At 46.8% G+C, this 19,051-nt stretch overlaps 1 protein-coding gene across 1 annotated transcript in view; it reads left to right on the forward strand.

Moving 5' to 3' along the window:
- The window catches only part of PRKCH (protein kinase C eta), a 113,318-nt gene that overhangs the window by 53,858 nt on the left and 40,409 nt on the right, over positions 1-19,051 (forward strand). The window contains exons 9-10 of the mRNA XM_053981017.1: positions 291-464; positions 14,491-14,645. Coding sequence (XP_053836992.1) covers positions 291-464; positions 14,491-14,645 — 329 coding nt within the window. The remainder of the gene's footprint in view (positions 1-290; positions 465-14,490; positions 14,646-19,051) is intronic.

Consider the following 19,051-nt stretch of genomic DNA (forward strand, 5'->3'; position numbering starts at 1 on the left):
AAGGCCCTGCTCAGGCAGTTTGTGCTGGCACAGTGGGTGACCTTTGACCAGCCAGCCCTGTGGCAGACAGGAGCAGCATGTGGGCATTTCTGTCCAGAGCAGCCTGCTGCAGGCAGTAGTGTGTGTCATTGATTGTACACTGGTGCCCATGCTAACAGGCTGACTCACTTTGGTCCACAATCCTGGTCATGAGATGACTGACATTTCCAGCCTGGGAAGGTGTGACAGGCTCTGTGCTGCTCAGAGACAGAGGGCTCAGCCCTTGCCATTCACCCTCACTTTTGCTTTAGGTGATGCTTGCCAAGATGAAAGAGAGTGGGCAGCTGTATGCAGTGAAGGTGCTGAAGAAGGATGTCATTCTCCAGGATGACGACGTTGAATGCACCATGACCGAGAAGCGCATCCTCTCCTTAGCCAGGAACCACCCCTTCCTCACCAAGCTCTACTGGTGCTTCCAGACTCCTGTAAGTATAGCCAGGCAGTGGCCAGCCTTCCTCCTGACACTGGCTGGAATGAGGAACCTTACTGTGTATTTGGCCCCTGGCCTGTTATCAGTGTCCACCTCAGACCCAGGAGAAACCTCTCTGCTGGAGGATGAACAGAGCACTGTGCTGTATTGCACCTCTAACATCTGCTGGGCATGTGGCAAGCAAAATCCTGGCCTTTTCTAAGATCCCTAACAAATTGGTAAGGCACAAAGCCTTTCTTTGTGTCTTCCCTAGAAACATCTCTGTGCCATTGAACGTTTCCAAGTGCAAATACCTGCACACCTGTAGTGTCCTCTGGTTGCTCTGAGATCTCAGGCTCTGCTCTGTTGCTGCCTGAATTTTTAACAAGACTGTATTTGCTTTGAGTTTTCTGCAAACTTTAAGATTTGCACTTGGAACTGAAGGTAGCCTCCGGTCTCTGACAGCATTTGCAGACTGCTCAGAACTGAACAAAAGATCCTTTTGGGGTTACTGGAAAGGGTCTGCCTGACAGGGGTGGACACTGGGTCAGATCCATGTGTGGTTGGTATTTCTTTTTGTGGGGGGCAGGCAAATGGTAGCATTGCTGTCCCTTGTGCCCCGTGTACCGAAGTGGAGCACAGAACATGGGCTGGGAGCCTCATCTGGTGTGTGCTGGTGGCTGGGAGCCTCTTGCTGGTGTGGGTGGTGGAGGGAGGAGTGGCTGACATGGAGGCAGTGGCCACAGCCATGTATGGCAAGGTGAATTTGGGAATCCCTCAGCTAAGCTGTTATTAGGACCAAAGCATTTTATGCAGTGTAGCTCTTCAAAACTGCCTGGGCTCCTTTCCAGTTGCATTTTATTCTTTGCTAAAGGGCAGTAGAGCTTTTTTTCCTCTTCCAAGACATAGGAGAAACTTGCCCTTTTAATTGCAGCTTTGCTCCTCCTACATAAACCCAAAATACCTTTAAAAAAACAAAAAAAGAGCAGACAAATGTATTCAGCCACCCACCCATTTCTCTTTTCACCGGGGTGATGCAACAGCCAGCTATGGATGTGAAGAAGTGTGCTCATTTAGGGTGGAGCCTTTGGGTAGACTCATCTAATAGAAATGAGTGGTTTGTGTTGGGTTTTATTTAATGCACAGCTCACATGGTTCACAGAGCAGCTGTGCTGTATAGCAGAAATGAAACTTAAAGCTCACTGTTGTCACTAGTAACCAAAGAAACTTTCATTTCATGATAGTTCAACTTGTAATGGCTTTCCTGAAATATCAGGAATGTCCAGTATTGTTGTGTTCTCTTTGAGGTCAAATGTGGACTTTGCCAGTCATTGCTATGGCCTTTGCTATGGCTTTGCTTAGTAAGTTTGCACTGTGGATGTGAAAACAGTCAGTGTGTTCCTGGGCTTGCAGGGTGCTTCTTATGACCTCAGAGAAGATCCAAGGTCACTGTGTGAGCACTGTTTGTCACATTCAGAAAAACTGAGTGCAGTCTGCTGTGGGTGCAGGCAAGGTCTTCTGGGCTGGTGAAGTAATTGCAGTCTTTTGCAAAGAGGAAGAAAAGGGGAGAACTCAGCCTGTTTAGACTAGCAAAATGAAAGCAAAAAGAGGATCTGATTGATGTCTACAGATGTCAGGCACTGAAGAGGGAAACAAAGCTGTCAAGATGCTGGTTAGGATTAAATGAGTCTAGACTGGCCATGGGTACAGTTAGACTGGAAATTAAAAGGAGGTTGCTAAACAGTAGAGCAGCCTGGAACAGGAGTTTCTGGACCAGCTTATCATCAGAGGAGCAGAGGGAAGAACCCCTCAGCCCTTGGTGCCTGAACACAGAGCTGGTCAGTCCTTGAAATGGTGTAGGAGTGGTGCTTGTATAGCAGGACCCTGCTACTTCCAGTCTTCCCTGGGTTCCTCTTTTACTTGAATCCCACTTCCCCTCTGATGATGAATAACACAAAGAAGGGAAGCATTTTTAACAAAAAAATGCAGATTTCAAATTAAGGTGGTTCATGACGTCTTTTGCCCATGGTCTGCACTCAGTGACACCCACTTCAGTCCAGAATAATTAGGTTTAAATTGTTTATTAAAGCACAATGAAACCCCTTTGCTATAGTAGAGAAATTATTACAACACCAGGATATTCACTGGTCACAGTCCTTCCAGGAAGGCTTAACCAGGCTGATACAAACTTGGGGTTTCTGTTTATTGTTTGTATGGCATGGGGATATCCCCTCCATTAACAAGACCTTGGCAGAAAAAGATATCTAAATATATAAACCATTATAGATATGAAAAGAGTAACCACTTATCCAAAATGTCATCCTGCAGCCATATTTAAAAATTTATGGATATTGGGCATGGTAGCACAAATACCCAGTTTGCAATTAGATGGAAACCACATGACATGTATCACAGTTACAGCCCAGACTCTTAAAATGTGGTATTAATGGTTCATGTTATAAAAAATAAAACACATCTCCAGTCTGCCACGGAGATCCTGGGTACATAATGACCTACAGGGCCTGCCTTTGGGAATTGTTGAAGAACTAGCCAATTTGAGGCCTCTTACCATCTGTCAAGGCCAAGTCAAAGCCTGATCCCATAAGATCAGGACAAGGTGGGCCTGTCTGGCACAGCAGTAGCCCAGCTGGAAGGCAGACAGGGCTTATGGTAGGTGCCATGTTCAGTTGGAGCCAGCAGTGCAGCCCCGTGGAATGTGAGCTAAGTTATGGACCAGGCTGCTTCAGGAACTTGGAAGAGTCATTGTCCATTCTGCCAGGCACCATCCATGCCTGGCACTGGTGAGGCTGCACCTGACACAGGGGTGTCCAGTTACAGCCTCCTTCATCCCAGTTCAAGAGGAAATCATGGAAACTCAAAAGGAAGGCTCTTGGAAGCGCCTGAGATGCTGCTGCAGTGTGAGGACAGAGCACTCATAGGATCTGAGAATTTGGCTGGATCCAGAGCCACTTGAATTCTGTTTCTTTTACAATATCCCACCCAAACCAGCAAACTCTTCCCCTGGCTTAAGCAGCCTGAGGGTGACTTTAACAGCCTGGGACATGTCTGTGCTGCACGGTGTGATGTCCTGTGGTGCCAGGAATGCAGCATTATTCCAGGGATGCCCCATCCCTGGAAGTGTCCAAGGCTAGGCTGGATGAAGCCCTGATCAACCTGATCACCATTCTGTGATTCCATGATTCGCTGAGCAGGCACAAGTACCCGAAAGAGCAGTGCGTTACCTGAGTTCATCTATACTGCTGCTTCTTCTTCTTGCCTATCTTAGAGCTGGCTGAGGTTTTGCTGAGCTTACATTAACCACTGATGGTTTTCAGAAAGGTTTTCTGTTCTCTTGTGCTGCCTCTGTGCTCAGTGTGAGCCTGCCTTAGTCTCAGCTGCTGCTTAAGTGATGACTTCCAGCAAGGGCAGCTTTATTTTCCCAGGGTGGGCTGAAGCTGCCTGACCTCCAGGCAGTCTCCTCGTTCCATCAGGGCTGAATCCTGCAGCCACTAGGTGGTAGGAGCTGCAAGGGCTGTCTCTGCCTGCTGTGGGTCACAGTTTTCAGAGTGTAAAGATGAAATATCAGCAGCTCAGCGGGCTGGCAGAGGCTCGATATAGCCATCTGTGTGCCCAGCACTGGGCTGGGCAGTTTTGGACTTGCATCTTTGGATTCCTTTCCTATGAAAGGCAAGGAAGGAGTCCATTGCAGGGGGACAGTTTTAATCCTGCTTCAGCTGCATCTATGGGAGGTCTTCCTTCCTCACCACTTCTCTGGTTTTTTGTTTTTTTTTTTTTTATATTTAAGGCTTTGCCTTGGGAGCTTTCCACCTTGCCTAAGCCATTTACCTCTGCTTTTTCTAGGGCCTTAGAATAATTCTTTACTGCCAGAGAGGATTATGCTTCTGCTCCAGTAATCTGTGAGTTGCTGACAGGTGCTGGGACCTGTGGATAATCGTGGATCCTGCATTAAGGGTGACAAGCACCAAAAAGTGTTTGTTTCCTTTTACCTGACAATGGTGTCATCCAACACCTCAACAATACTGCCCTAGGAGGGGTGATAGAGGCTAAATGTATAAATAGCTAAGTCAGTAATACAATCCTGGGGAATGTGAATGCTGGAATGTTTTAATTAAAATCAGTTTGCAGTAAGTAAGTCCTGTCTTCTTCGGGGTTTAGCAGCTATCCTTCCTGCACAGGTGGTTTGCTTTTAAATCCTTTTGTCTCCACTCATGAGAATGAAGAGGGGTGGGGGAGATCAGCTTCCCATGCCAACAGTGTTGAATGGCTTCTGGGTTTTACTTTTATTGCCCTTATCCCTTTTCTGGAGACCAAAGTGTCCTTCCAGGGGACTGTCCCCCAGGCGATGCTGTTCCCAGCGCTGTCCCGGTCAGCCAGCCTGATCGTTGTATGGATTTGCTTTCCCTCTGGCTCTGCTGACAGTTGCTGAGGCTCAGAGCCTGCCCCTGTTGTTCCAAAAATAGTGAGACACGAGAACTTGGCAGTGGGATGTGATTTTCTATAACGAGCGTCCTTCCAGATAATGACGAGCAGGCAGGACTGGCCTGGGACTCCAGGACAGTATAATCATGGAACTGGTCCCGTTTTACGAGGGCAACCTGCTCTTTGGCACGCGGCTTTTTGTCCCCATTTCTGGCCCAGGGCTCATGTCATGCTCTCAGCTTGGAAGGGGAAGGCTTCTCTCCACCTCCACTGGATCTTGGGGCAACTCAGGCAGTTCTGCCAGGGTCACCATGGTCATCTTGTCATGGGACCCTGTTCTTTAGAGAATTGAGCCTGCATTTCACCTCCTAGAATTGCTAGAGCTGACCTGGAGCCTTCAAGAGGAGCATCATTTTTAAGTGAGGGCCCACGAGCCAAATTGGTGGGACTGAGAGGTGGCAGCTCACCCACCCCTTGCCCCCAGGTGCCACAAGGGAGGTCGAAGTGCCCTTGTATGTCCAGGGGAGTCCTCAGTTGTGGTCTCCCCAGGGGATCTCCAGCATCAGCCTGGTTGTCCACCAGCCACTCCAGTGTCACCAAATGGGCAGAGCACAGTGCAGAGCCTGGTGTGGTGGAGGTGAGGGAGGCTGGAGAGGCAGTGACAGCCTTCCCAGGGCTCTGGGAGATGAACAAGTGCCCTGACACAGACTTTGGAGTGTGCTGGTGGGCGTTCAGGAAGCTGTGAGGCCTCTTTGATGTTCTTTGAAAGGCACTGGGAGGGAGCCCTTTGGGAGCAGAGAGGATGGCTTTGATCCACTCCCAGGCTCTGAACCCCCAGCATTCCCTCTGTGGAGGCACAACTCCTTGCATGCATTCACGTGACAGCCAAGTGCATGTCTTGGATACTTTTCTGCAGGCATTGACACTTTTTCTCTTATTCTTGAGAATTGACACCTGTGTTAGCCCCAAGCCACTCTGCTGGAAGGCTCTGCAACTCAGGCTGGAAGGAGCTTGAGTTGTTCTTTACCTGGGGTGGCAGGTTAGTTTTTGGGGTGCTCTTGGACAGGGAGGTACAGGGGAATTTCCTCTCTTCCCCTTCACTCTCTAGTGTAGATCCTGCAGGTGTGTGTGCCGTGTGCCCTCGTGTTGGCTTTGTGCCTACAACAGGGACAGCCAGTTTCTGCTTTCCTCTGGCTCCTGTCTAGCACAGAATAAAGGCAGGCTGGTCGAAAGTGCCTCTTCCTGTGGTTTGACAGTGTCCACATCCAGTTGTTGCTGGTTCCAGTTGTCAGTAAACCTGACGTGCGAGGCCTCCACGGCCCGCTCGGAAAATCTCTGCTTTTTCTGACATCTGCAGTGGCACCTTGCAGTGGGCACTTCATTGCAGGAACATTTGAGGCCAGGGGTTTTTTTGCAGGCAGGAGGTGAAACAAGATCAGACTGACATTTCTGACTCTAATCTGTGAACTTTGCTGGACGTCCATGCTTGGGCTGCACACTGAGGCGATGTGAGCTGAGGTGAAAACATGAGCTGGAGGGTTGGAAGGGTCAGCTGCCATCGTCCTGTCGTAGCTCCCCGGTGTAACTTTCTGACCCCAGATGGTTGAGGGACTTTGGATATTTGCATTTTCATGAAGCTGATATAAATGCCTGTCTCCATCTGCAGTGGCTCAGGGGCGAGACTGTAGCTTGGACAAATCATCAAGCTCACTACAAGGGTAGCCAAGTGTGTTGCCTATGGTTAGCCACAGTATGTGAAATTAATATTTTTTGTCCTTAAAATCAAGGAAGTTGCCGCATAAAAAGAGAACAAAATGGAAGCAGCTCTCAAGCAGCCCTGAGCAAGCAGATGTCAGTCAGTATTGAGGAGGAAGGGGAAGAAAAAAACAAAGGCAATCTAAGCTCAGAGAAGAAGTAACTGAGGTGTAAGCCAGTGATGCTTTAGGTTTCAGTCTCTTTGAATCCATATTGCTTTCCAGGTGATGTTTAAGGTGAGAAGATGGTTCACAAATCCTCACAGCAAGCTGTTTCCAAGTGGCTTTTGGGTGTTTTGGCACTCTTAATTTTTGTGAAGACCTTTGGCTGAGCTTGTAGAGGTCTCTAGCCTTCCCTTGCCCTGCCTGAGCCAGCAAACATTGCAGAGCTCAGTATTTTGTAAAATGGGAAGAGCTGTTGCAGGTTGGTCACTCTGAACTGAAAAGACAAATTTCAGTAGCCTTTTTAAACTGAGGGCTGTAAAAAAAGCATGGTATTTACAGGGCTATTCTCTTCTGACACACCAAGATGCCAGCAGCCAGCTGAGGGGTGCAGATGACCTATGAATCTTTGATTAACAGGTAATGTCTATAGTGTCATACACTCTTATTTCCTTATTTCTCAATTTATTCCCCTCTAAGTTCAGTCAGTCCTTTGAATTTTTGTAATCTTTCAGGTGGAAAGGAGTATTTACATGGTTTTCTTTACCATTTTAAAAGGTCTGGGAGGAAGATTTTGTGTTGCTTCTTCTTTCAATTTGTTTTGTATCCTTTTAATATTTAATTTTAATGATGCTCAAAGTGTCTTTTTTTTAATTGGGATTAACAAAACAGACTTTTTTTGTACATAATTGATTGGCTTATCTGAGTTTTGGGTTTTTTTCTAATTTGGGTCTGGTCTTGTTTCAAGTGGAACAGATACAGGTGAACAGGATAATCATCCCTTTGCACATATGGTGTGTAAAAGTTTCTAGTGAAAAGATAAGCTAATAGTGCTGTGAATTAGGCTGTCTTGCAGGGAGGGGATGAGGAGGAAGGATGTGTGTACGCTTCACTTGAATACCCCAGAAGATGCATTGTTCCAGACAAATGACTGAATTTGCCTGTTACGAAAACTCTTCAGCACATGAGCTTGAAATATCAGCCAAGTGGTTAAGAAAATAGGGGCAGGAATTTGGAGGCTGCAGATAGATTTGGGCTTGTTTGGTTGTTTGTTGTTTTTTTGGTTTTTTTTCCTTCTGGGGCAAGTGGGAATCCACAGCTCCCCTCAGCCCATCCTGGTTTGTGGTTGTCATCGTTGAGCTGCTCTGGAATGAGCTCAGTGTTGATGCTGCACTGTGCACCCAAGTGCCAGGGCCACCTTCACCCCGAGGGACCCTGCAGAGTTTATTTATGCAAGTGGCAAGAGCCACTTCATGATTCTCTGGGCCATGTGTATGTGCCTTTCTGCAGTGGCCTCACAGGGAGCCTCGTGGTGCCCACTGTCAGCAAGGTCAGAGAGCAGAGGTGGTGAGATGATAACCAGTGATAACTGCCTCATTTAGGTTGGTGACTCTTTATTAAAGGACCTGAAAACGAGCCTGGTGTGGGGAAGTGACATGAGATTCTCAGAAATGTGTTCACCAGCTGCCCAGCCCGGAGGAGACACCAGACGTACCTTATGCCCACTCTGAGCTGGCTTAATTTCCACTGCACCTCCTTCTAGCTTAATAAACCACCCAAAACCAGCAGAAGGAAGAAACCTTCCCCTTCTTAGCCTTTCAGCTGCATCACACAGTGAGCCCTCATCTGGGAACCCCAGGGCTGTGTGTGCCATCTGTGGAAGAAGTGGTTCCTGGGGCTGGCAGGCACTTCTGCAGCCACTGGAGCAGGGAGGAAGAGCAGCTCAACAGAGCAGATGGCTGTAAAACCTGCTTGCCTCTCTGTCTGGGAGTCCTGGGCCACATGCATGGCGTTCCATCTGTGCCAGCATGGGGCAGAGGTGTTCCTTGATGTAGTTGCTCTGATTTGAAATGAAAGGACTAAATCTTCACCTGACATCAGTCACTGCCTTGCTCCGTTGCAGTTGAGTGAGAGTGGCTTTGTCTGGAAATTTGGGGCTGAGCTCATGAGGTCTGCTCTTGTGCTCACACACGTGTTTGTGCAAGGGTTGTGGTGAGGCTGTTCACAGGATACCTGTGATCCTCCCTGGGTTTGAAGCCATGTGGAACCCCCCTGGATAGCCTGTTCTCCCTAGCCCTTGGAGCTGGGAGCGGCAGGTAGCTCGTGGGGTGCAGGGCTGCCTTGGTCCAAGGGCTGGGTGTAGATGGGAGACATTTCCAACAGGAATTCATAGAATCTGTGTACTCTGTGAAGGGCTGGGCATGGAATCATAGACTCATGGAATATGCTGAGTTGGAAGGGACCCATCAGCAGCACTGAGTCCAGCTCCTGGCCCTGCACAGCAGAGTCCCCAAGAGTCCCACCCTATGCCTGAGGGCATTGTCCAAACCCTCCTTGAGCTCTGCCAGGCTTGGTGCTGTGACCACTGCCCTGGGGAGCCTGTTCCAGTGCCATCCACCTCTGGGTGAAGACCCTTTTCCTGATATCCAACCTACACCTTCCCTGACAACTTCAAGCCATTCCTTCGGGTTCTGTCACTGGGCACCACAGAGATCAGTGCCTCCCCCTCTGCCTCCCTCATGAGGATGTTGAACAACCACAGTGAGGGAGGGGAAGCACTTCCAACAGGAATTCATAGAATCTGAATGCTGTGGAGGGATGGGTATGGAGGGGAGGCATTTCCAACAGGAATTCATCGGTTCTGTGAGGCCTGGGTATGGAGGATGAGCATTTCCTCACACAGCAACTTCTAAGAGTGGGGCATGACTGTGTTAGTCCTACAGAAATATTCAGTTACAAGCCTGTTTCCTATTCCTCCTCCAGATCCTGTGCTTTGCAGTGCCTTGACCCAGATACAGATGGCCACTTGCACTGCTGGGGAGTTGGACCTGTGGCTTTCTGAAGCCCAGTACTGAGAAATCATGGTTTATTTGCTCGCTCTCAGCAAGACCTGGGGCAGATTTGCTTTGTGTGGGGGTTGTGGACCACGAAGGGAGAACACTGGGAGCACTGAGAGAGCCTGCCAGCTCTTGTAATTATCTTGTAATAATTTGCTTGCAAGCTCCCTAAGCCATGCTGCTCTTTTTGGAAACAATAACGTTTCTCTGGGAAGCAGTGACACAGCTGTCTCTGTTTGGGGATGATTTGGAAAACCTCCTTTCTGCTCTGCAAAGCATAAATTACCAAAACAGGGAAAAATTACTGTTTTCTTGGGGAAGCCCTTTGGCTTCAGTGAACTCAGACTGAGCCCAAAGCTGATTTTCTAAGGAGTTGTGTGCATAAATTACTTCCAAAAAGATAAAATGCAAACTCAGTGGAATTCCTGAGCCAAGCTGACTTTTTTGTGGGGAAAAATGAGACCCTTGTGATTGGTGATAAGGTCCCAGGAGGCCTTTGGACTTGTGTGGGCTGTAAACAGACATTAGCTATGACTTTTAAGTAGAAGAGGGTAGAAGTTGGCCATCACACTGTCCCTTTTGGGCACAGGGAGAAAAAGGATGCTCTGTAAATAAAATCTGGATTTTTTTTTTTTCTTCCCCTGGGATGACAAAGAAGAAAGGCATGAGGATCCAAAACAGTTTGTAGAGCTGGTGAGGGCAAAGGGCTAAAGTGATGCTTGAGATGGATTTTAGTGTTTGCAAGGGGCAGTAACCAGTGTGTGTATTGTCCTTCGTGGCTCTTGCAGTCAGGGACTTTCTTCAAGTCCCACAAAACCCCCTAAGACAATGAACGAATATAATGGGCCACTGCTGTGCTTCCAACAGCCCCTGCCCTGCTAACAGGTGAACAAATAGGGATGGAAAATGAAAAGAAATAAATTTTTAGAAAAGCCAAGCAAAATAAAAAAGACAGCGCTCTTGCATGAAAATGGACAGGATTAATCTCTACATGTAAGTTGAAATAAACCTGCTTGATCCCATGGATTTTGTTTCCTCCAAGTGTTTTTTTTCAATTTACAGTAACAATTGCTCTGAGAGTTTATTCATCTTGATCCCAGTCCAGGAGTGGTGCAATGTGATTTCCTCCTGTGGCTGCCACTTGCTGCGAAGCCTTTCGTGTCACTGTTTCCTGTTGACTCAAATGCTCCTTTCTTACCACGTCAAACAGAGATCCCACATCAGGCAGACTTCTGGGCAAAGCACAATAGAAAAATAGACATGTGAGGAGTTCAGCACTGGGCTCTGTCAAAAAACAATCCAGCTTTCAGCTCCTCCTAATTCCCACTGATAGTCCCCAAGGAAGGAGGAGACACATAACTGACTCTTAGGTCAAATTTGCAAGTGTCTGAACTATCTACTGTTTTAAGATTTACTTTTCCTGGCCTCTTCTTAAGTTATTTACTCTGTCTTACTCTTCTGGCTGCAAATTGCCTTCTTTTTTTCTTCTTTATTCTTTATTTTCTATTCGTCTCACTCCTTCCCTCCCTCCTTCTTCTCCCTTCTTCCCCCTGCCCTTCCCTTCCTCCCTCTTCCCCCACTTCCCTCCATCTCCCTCCTTCTTTCCCCCTCTTTTCTTTTCCTTCTCCCCTCTTTTCTTCCCCTCCTCTTTTTTTTTTTTTTTTTATAGGATACCACTGTTTATTTTATTTCTTAACAATTCTGTGAGAGTGGTTGGTCTTTGCAGTTTTGCAAGCTGATAGTCTTCCTTAAGAGTAAAAATCATCTAGAAGCCTTGCCTGGCTTCTAGATGATTTTCCCCAAAGGATGATCATTAGTGCTGATTTTCCAAATGCTTGTTGCCAGGCATGTAGCTGACCAGTGCACAAATGCTGCATTATAAAGCAATTGTAATACCCATCCTGCTCTTTTCTTCAGCAGCCCTATGGGATTTCTAAGTGTTAGGAAACTGGGAAGACAATAAGTTGGACCTCCTTAAAATAATTTGGAAAAAAAAAATTAAAGATGCAGTAGCCCAAAGTTCTGTATCTCTGCTTGACCAGTGAAATGAGTCCATGGGTGGGTGTGACCATATAACACATGCAGTTATACTTGCTCAGATTTGCAGTTAGTCTGAAGCAAAAGCAGTTTTTAGAAAAAACCTGCTAATTCCATAGCAGCAGTGATGTGAATTTTAAAATCAGCTCTTTTGGTGCTTACCTGAACATTTGAGAAAGAAGTAGTGTCTTTCTGTAAGCATCATAGTAAAGATGAGTACAGGCAGAAGTCTCAGGGGGCTGTGGAGTTTTGCTTGTTCTGGAGAAGCTGGACATACATGTTTTAAGATAGGAAGTGTTAATTTTGTTTCCCTGAAGGTCACCTTTTAGGAAAGAATAGAAAATCCATGTGTGTTCACCTAAGTGCATGCATGTTTATACAGGCATATGTACCACTTACATAAACACACACACCGTCCCTCACCAGGCTGCTGGTAAATTAAATTGCTTCCTGTTGGGGTTCTGGCAAGAGGGATTTCTTTTTAAGTATGGGCTTGAGGAGATGCCTGGACAAGCTGGGCTAGATAAGCATGTGTCATGTGGAGAGATCAGCAAGGAAGGAGGTGGGAAAGAATAACAAGGAGATGTAAAAGCTGGCCCAACTGGAGAGGCAGAGGTGATACCTGTGCTGCAGCCAGAGGAACAGGCAGGCACAGCACAGCCAGACTGAGTTTAACCATCTGCAGTGAGGATGTGGCATTAGAAGGCTGATGTGGGCTGAAGAGCCAAGGCTGGTGATGGGTTTGCACAGTTCATGCTGCTCTGGCTCAGACCGCTGCCTAGACAAAGCAGCTCGGGTCTCTTTCAGTGCCCTCTCATAAAGACAGAGTGAAACAATGGGGTGGTGTTGTCTGTATGGACTGGAGATAGAATTCAGCACATGGCCTTGGTGCTGCAGTAGTGTTGTGGGAGTGCTGGGAGCAGTGGTGAGGCTGCACCTCAAATTCTGCGTTCAGTTTGGGACCCTCAGTGCAAGAAGGACATTGAGGTGCTGGAGTGTGTCCAGGAAAGACAGTGGAGCTGGGCAGGGGTCTGGAGCACAAGTCTGATGAGGAGCAGCTGAGGGAGCTGGAGGGGCTCAGTCTGGAGAAAAGGAGACTCAGGAGGGACCTTGTGGCTCTCTGCAACTCCCTGACAGGAGGGTGGAGCCAGGTAGGAGTCAGGCTCTGCTCTCAGGGAATAAAGGACAGACAAGAGGAAATGGTCTGATGTTGCACCAGGGGAAATTTAGATTGGATATTAGGAACAATTTATTCACTGAAAATGTGGTCAGGCTGCCTGAAACAGTCTGCCCGGGGCAGTGGTGGAGTTACCATCACTGAAGGTGTTTAAAAGATGTGTAGATGTGTGACACTTGGGGACATGGCTTAGTGGTGGGCTTGGCAGAGTTGGGTTAGTGGTTGATGGTCTCTAAAGGTCTTTTCCAACCCAGATGATTCTGTGATTTCATGATCTTTACCTTCTGGAAGGAGCCCAGGAGGAGCTGTTGGGCAGAGCCTAGGTTGGCTATGTGAAGAAGGCTGTCCTCATGTGTTACAAGCCATTTGCTTTCCTGCTCATGTCCAATGAGAAATGAGAGAATTTCTGTTTTTTTCTTCTGCTGTGTGCATCTCAAGATGTTAATACCGGTAGTCATTTCAAGCTGGCTGGCTGCCAGAAAGTGGAGCACGACAATGCTTATCCTCTTAAACTTAGAGAGGGTTTAAAAGTAGCTTGTAGATAATTAGCATCAGACTTGGGAAGAGGCTTGTGGGAAAGAAGAGAAAATATTACCATTAAAAGCCTGGCTGATCTCAGTTGAATTCTATGCCTGTTTTCCAATCTGCTTGTTCCTGATATTCAGAGGAAAACTGAAACAACAAATACTGAAAGTCCTGAAACAATTGCTGAGAGGAATTTTTGAACTGGACAGCAACAATTCCAGGGTTTATTTTTGTGCCAAATCTCTCTGTGTCCTTCCTCTCACAATCAAGTGAACACAGGCGAAACCCCTACTCACTGCAGAGTACACAACTTGAGCAAGTGCCTCCCTATCTGTAGGCTTTTGCAAAAGCCAGAACAAAGCCAAAAAAGAAACCTCAGAGACCAATAGCTGTGGTTAATGAACTGAACTTTATCAAACAGGTTGCTTTTCTGCTCAGCAGAAACTTTTATTTACGCTTCATGCTTATCAGTTCCTCTGTTCCCCAGAGGTGTCTGCAGGTTAGTCAGAGGAAAGCTGGAACCTGAGGGCCCAAAAAGCTGCTGCCATGCAAGTGTATGGCAGGAAATCCCATCCTGGAAAACAGCCCACGTTCTCCAGAAATAATGTTGGGATATCCTCGAGACAATGTTGTGCTGTTGTGGTGAAGCTGTACATTGTGTTATGGAGCAGCTTTCCCCCGAGATCTGAGCTGTTTACTAGGGAGTGAGTGATTTTTTGCAGATTTCTCTTGTGCCATTCAGCTCAGAAAGTATTGATGAGGGGTATCATCCCTGCTGGTTGAGGCTAAGGATAATTCAGAGAAACCCAATGGGAGCTGATTACTGATGAGCACACACTTACTAGCATGCCCAATCCACACGTGAACAAGAATTCATTTCACCACTGGGGTCAAAACTTTTGGGAGGAGTGCAGGGCAAGGAGGTACTAGCAGGTCTGCCTGGTATTAATTTGATTTTTCCTGAAAAAATCAGCCTTTCCCCTCACTCACTGTCTCACGCTTACTTAATCTGTTTCTGTTTGGGAGAAAATAGTTTTACTAAGACTTTTCCAAGCCTGAGCAAGGCTGTGATTAATGCTGTTCATGTTTGTTGTGTTTGCCTGTGTGTAGGATCGCCTGTTCTTCGTGATGGAGTTCGTCAACGGTGGGGACCTGATGTTCCACATCCAGAAGTCGCGGCGCTTCGACGAAGATCGGGCCCGGTTCTACGCTGCAGAAATTATTTCAGCCCTCATGTTTCTCCATAGCAGAGGCATCATTTACCGGTGAGCTCTGCATTCCTGGCTTCCCTTTGTCTGAGCCCCACAGCTGAGATGAGAGCTGGAGTTTTCTGCTTGAATAGAGAAGTGTCACTTGCTGCCCACCAGGAGCAAGTTGTCAGCTGGTGTCACAGTATCTCCACATTCCCTGTGCACGTTGGTCAAGGTGCACCACTTCCCAGGGAGTGAAATTTCTGGGCAAGCATCAAATGAAACCTTCCCAGATTTTCTGTGAGGTGAATGTAAGGATCTGTTGCTTTGGCCACAGTATGCCATCTTATTTCAAGGCTAATATATGCTAGTCACACTAAAGCCTGTACTTCCCTGCAGTAGCTACTCTGTTTAAACCCTGTCTATTTCACATACCTATTCAGTGCCACTCATCTCAGCCATTAAAAGTGTTTTCACTTCTGCCATGGCTCTACAGCAGGAGTTTTTCCTTCCTGTCCATGTCTGGCATCTTTGTGTTTGCAGCAGGATTGGAGCATTGTTGCCTCCATGCGTCAGTCGCCGCTCGAGGTCTCAAGGCTGTTCTCAGGAAGCTATTTCCCATAGATAGCTCTCCTTTGTTATTTGTCAGTTTTCTGTACTCAGGGGGGCAGTTTGGTTATATTTTTTCCTTTCTGTGCTGCTGAAGTGCTCCCCTGTCAGCTCAAGCATAAATGCATAGAGCAGCCAGCATGGATCAGAGCCAGGCTGCCATGCAGAGCCCTCCCTGGGCCAGCATCACCATTTGACCAGCCTCCTCCCTCATGCCCCAGAGGCAGAGCAAGGCTTCTTCTGGGATGGAGTAGGACTGAAGCGGGAGGTGTCAGCACTGAGACAGTCTGGTTGTACAGAAAAGTTTCTTTCTGCCATACTTCACACAACACCTCTGAAATCCTTCTGCCCAGAGCACTGGGGAGGAGGAACTGGCTGTTGTTTTCTTTGGAATGCTGTTACCTGGAATCCAGCAGTGAAGCACGTATTTTTGAGTATGGTGTAGTGTATCCCTGCTCAGTCCCACTTGTGGCATGCCAGCACTGCAAAGAATAATGTCAAATCTCTCTTTTTTGCTGCTTGGTTACAGTTGTACAGCTGGGATCCAGAGCTGGGTGCAGGATGGGGCCAGTTCCAATCCCAGTCCAGCTCTGTTAATGCCATTTCTGTGGGTTGGGCCAAATGTCATCTGATTTGGGACTTTACATAGTTTAACCCAGCCAGTAGGACATCCTCCCATGACAGATGAACTCAGGTTTGAGCTCACAAAAACCAGAATAGCTGAGGGCTAAAGTGGCCAAAGGGCTGGGGGCTGTGCAAGGGGCACTTTCCTATCTGATGGGGAGATGATAGGATCAGCCAAGTAAAAGCAGCTTCTCTGTCTCTTTCTAGCTTGAGCTCCAGTAAGAAACAGATGGTCAGGTGAGGACATAGAATATTAAAATATTTTTAAGCATGAACTCATGTGACATATATGGCACAGTGAAATAGAGAAGGAGTGTCATTTTAATATTCTCCATGTCCTGAGAGTCTGAAGATGACTAGTGATATATACCCTATGTATTGAGCTCCTAAAGCACTGTGATTGTCTGTACAGAATAGCAAATCTCCTTACTCTACAGCTGGATTTCAGTCTAATTCTTCCCTTGTGAATACTGCCAGCCGCTGAGGAGAGACCCTACCAGATAATTACCCAAATGACATTATCTTTAAAATAGTGACATCCAGTAGTTATTGTCAGTCATTCAGCAGCAAAACTGGGTCCGTGCGTAATGTAAAGCCTTGTGCTTATAGCTTGTCCTGTCTGTCCCAGCCTGCTGCCTGTCACAGGGCAGGAATAACTGATCCCTCTGGGTTTTGGCACTCTTCAAGTGCTGCTGTAATTCATGATAGAAACTGGAGGAATAATTGGAAAGCTCCTCGAATAACTGCACAGGCTCTGATCTTGTTGAGAAACTGGTTAAGCTGTGGAGTCAGGTAGCTTCAGCTTCATGGGGCAGGTCTGCAGGGGGGTGACTTGGTTTCTTATAATTAGTTGGGGTTCTGGAAGATACAAGAGGAGAGAGCTGCTGGCTGGGGCTGTACTGAGCTGAGGTTGCTTCTGTCATGCCACAGACACCAGGCTCTGGGAAGGAGTGTGCAGGATAGAAGGGGATATTCAGAATGGATATTCACTGCACTTGTGTAGAAGTTTGGATCAGATTTTATGGTAAGAATGTGAGTGTTTGCTTAGAGAGCAGGGGGCAGAGACACCAGAAGTAGCCTGACCAGAAAGGGTTTTACCACAAGCTCTTCAAGGTGTCTTCTTTCTGGGTTTCCAGGGTCAGTAGAGGAAGAGAGTTGCTGGCCTAGAATACTCTGTGTAATTTGTTTTTCTTCTGGGCTTAACTTAATAATACTGTATTTTTCTTTACCCCCTTCAAGACCGAGCAGTTCAGGAAAGAATCTGCATCTGCAAATGCAGCTTGACTTAGCAGGAGAACACTCATTGCAATGAGTGTTCTGCAAGTCAAGTTGCATTTGCCAAAAGTGCTGCCAAAAGCTGGGTTTTCTTTTCTTTGAAATGGTAGAGAGGTTTGAGAGACAGCACTGAAAGTTCATCAAGAAGTAGTTGAAACTTATCATTGTGGTCTAGCAGGACAGTGCTGGTGGCTGCTAAAATCAGGTGTTCATTGATTCCTTTTTCAGCCACACACAAGTAATTTGAAATAGCTGTAGAGCAATATTTTTGCAATTGCTACTGTAATGGGGTTTTGAGGCAGATGATGCATTTTGGCTATATACAATTTTTAATTTTAAAACTGGGCTTACAGCTGGATTAGTTCTTTCATGGGATGGTTTTCAAGATTCAACTGAAATTCTCTGTGAGTTTGCTCCTCATTTTGAGGAAAGACCTTTTTGTTTTCTTTTAAAGAGAGCTTTCAGTTTCAAAAATCTTTATTTTTCTCTCTTCATTTGCAGCACTACAAAGGAGAGATGGCTTTTTGGCCTTATCAAGGAAAGGTCTCTGTCTTGCCCTGAGCTGAGGTTTAGCTGTCAACTTAGCAGCACCTATTTATAGTTGCTTCCTGTAAAAAAAAAAAATAAAAATCAGCAAGTACAGTGGAGTTCCTTAGCCCATCATACAGGAGTATGCATCCAGACATGAAAACAATCCTTTTGCATCACCCCTAACCACAGAGGAGTAGGGCAAGGACATATTTGGGATCAGCTCATGCTGAATGCTGCCAGGACAATGTTAGGTAATAATCATGCTTATTGTAAATAAAATCTTTGCTCACAGGGCAATATTTGTGCACTGCTGCTTTCTCTAAGATTATTTCTAAAGGAAATTACTGTGCTGGGCTCTGTTGCAGATAGGTAGGTTGGTTTGTCATTTTTTCTAATGGCTGGATGTGCTATTTTTCTTGAGGCAGCTCTTGCCGACTTTCACTTTCCAGTTCAGCAGTTCCCAGAGTAGGGGAAGCATATTTTGGCTTCTGTACATGCCAGAAACAAAACAAAGCAGCATATCTGAGCAGAATTAGGTTGCACAATGGCTTACTCAGTACGAGGGAGCTGGTCCACTCACAGTCTGCTAAAAGGCAAAGTGATAGTGGATGACTGTAAGGGTTTATTTTAAAATCAGGGTATTTCCTTCTGAGTAGCACGACTGTGAAAATGGCTGGACTGCCCTGCTGTCCTTGAATTCAGACCTTGGCATAGGCTGAGGTACAGCTTTGGGAGTGGGTGGATCCACATGCCAAGGTCACCTACTTGAGTATTGAGGGCAAATGCAAGTATTTCCTTAAATTTGGTTATTATGGGGTTGGTTTTTTTTTTTTTTTTTTTTTGTTTTTTGTTTGGTGTTTTTGTTTTTTTTTTTTGGAGGAGGGGGCTTCGAGGTTTACAGTAAAATACAGTAAGACCTTTCTAAAGGCAACATAAAGCAGTCAGCCCAGCCTAGTGGCACAGCCTTAATTTTTATGACAAACCTTTCTCTCTCTCTGCAAATATGTCTCACTAGCAGGGTGCCTGGGCTGAGAGGGTCTCTTTTCAGAACATACCTCCACTACCTGCAGCGGTGATGCAGCATGCAGGACACAGCCAGCTGTGCACCCTGTACTTTAGTGGTGGTTTTGGCAGCCTGAGGTGTAGAGTTGGACAACTCCATGGCCCAGCTCAGTGCTTGGCACAGCACAGGGGCAGATCCATCCTTAAGGCTACAGGTGATGCAGCATGGAGGTAATGCAGCTGGCCAGGAGCCAGAGGAGCTAAAACACTGCTGAGAAGGACTGGTTATTGGCTGGCTGAAGAACCTTGCTTTCATCCTGAGGGCTCTGCTGGTCAGCTCATTTCACTGCCTTTGTGTCTCTGTTGGTGTTTCTAATGCAGCTGACCCCACTGGAGAGGCTGGGGGTCTGCTGCCTGCCACACCTCTGCATGTGGGATGG

This window comes from Vidua macroura, chromosome 6, assembly GCF_024509145.1.
Source record: "Vidua macroura isolate BioBank_ID:100142 chromosome 6, ASM2450914v1, whole genome shotgun sequence".
Classification (NCBI taxonomy): domain Eukaryota; kingdom Metazoa; phylum Chordata; class Aves; order Passeriformes; family Viduidae; genus Vidua; species Vidua macroura.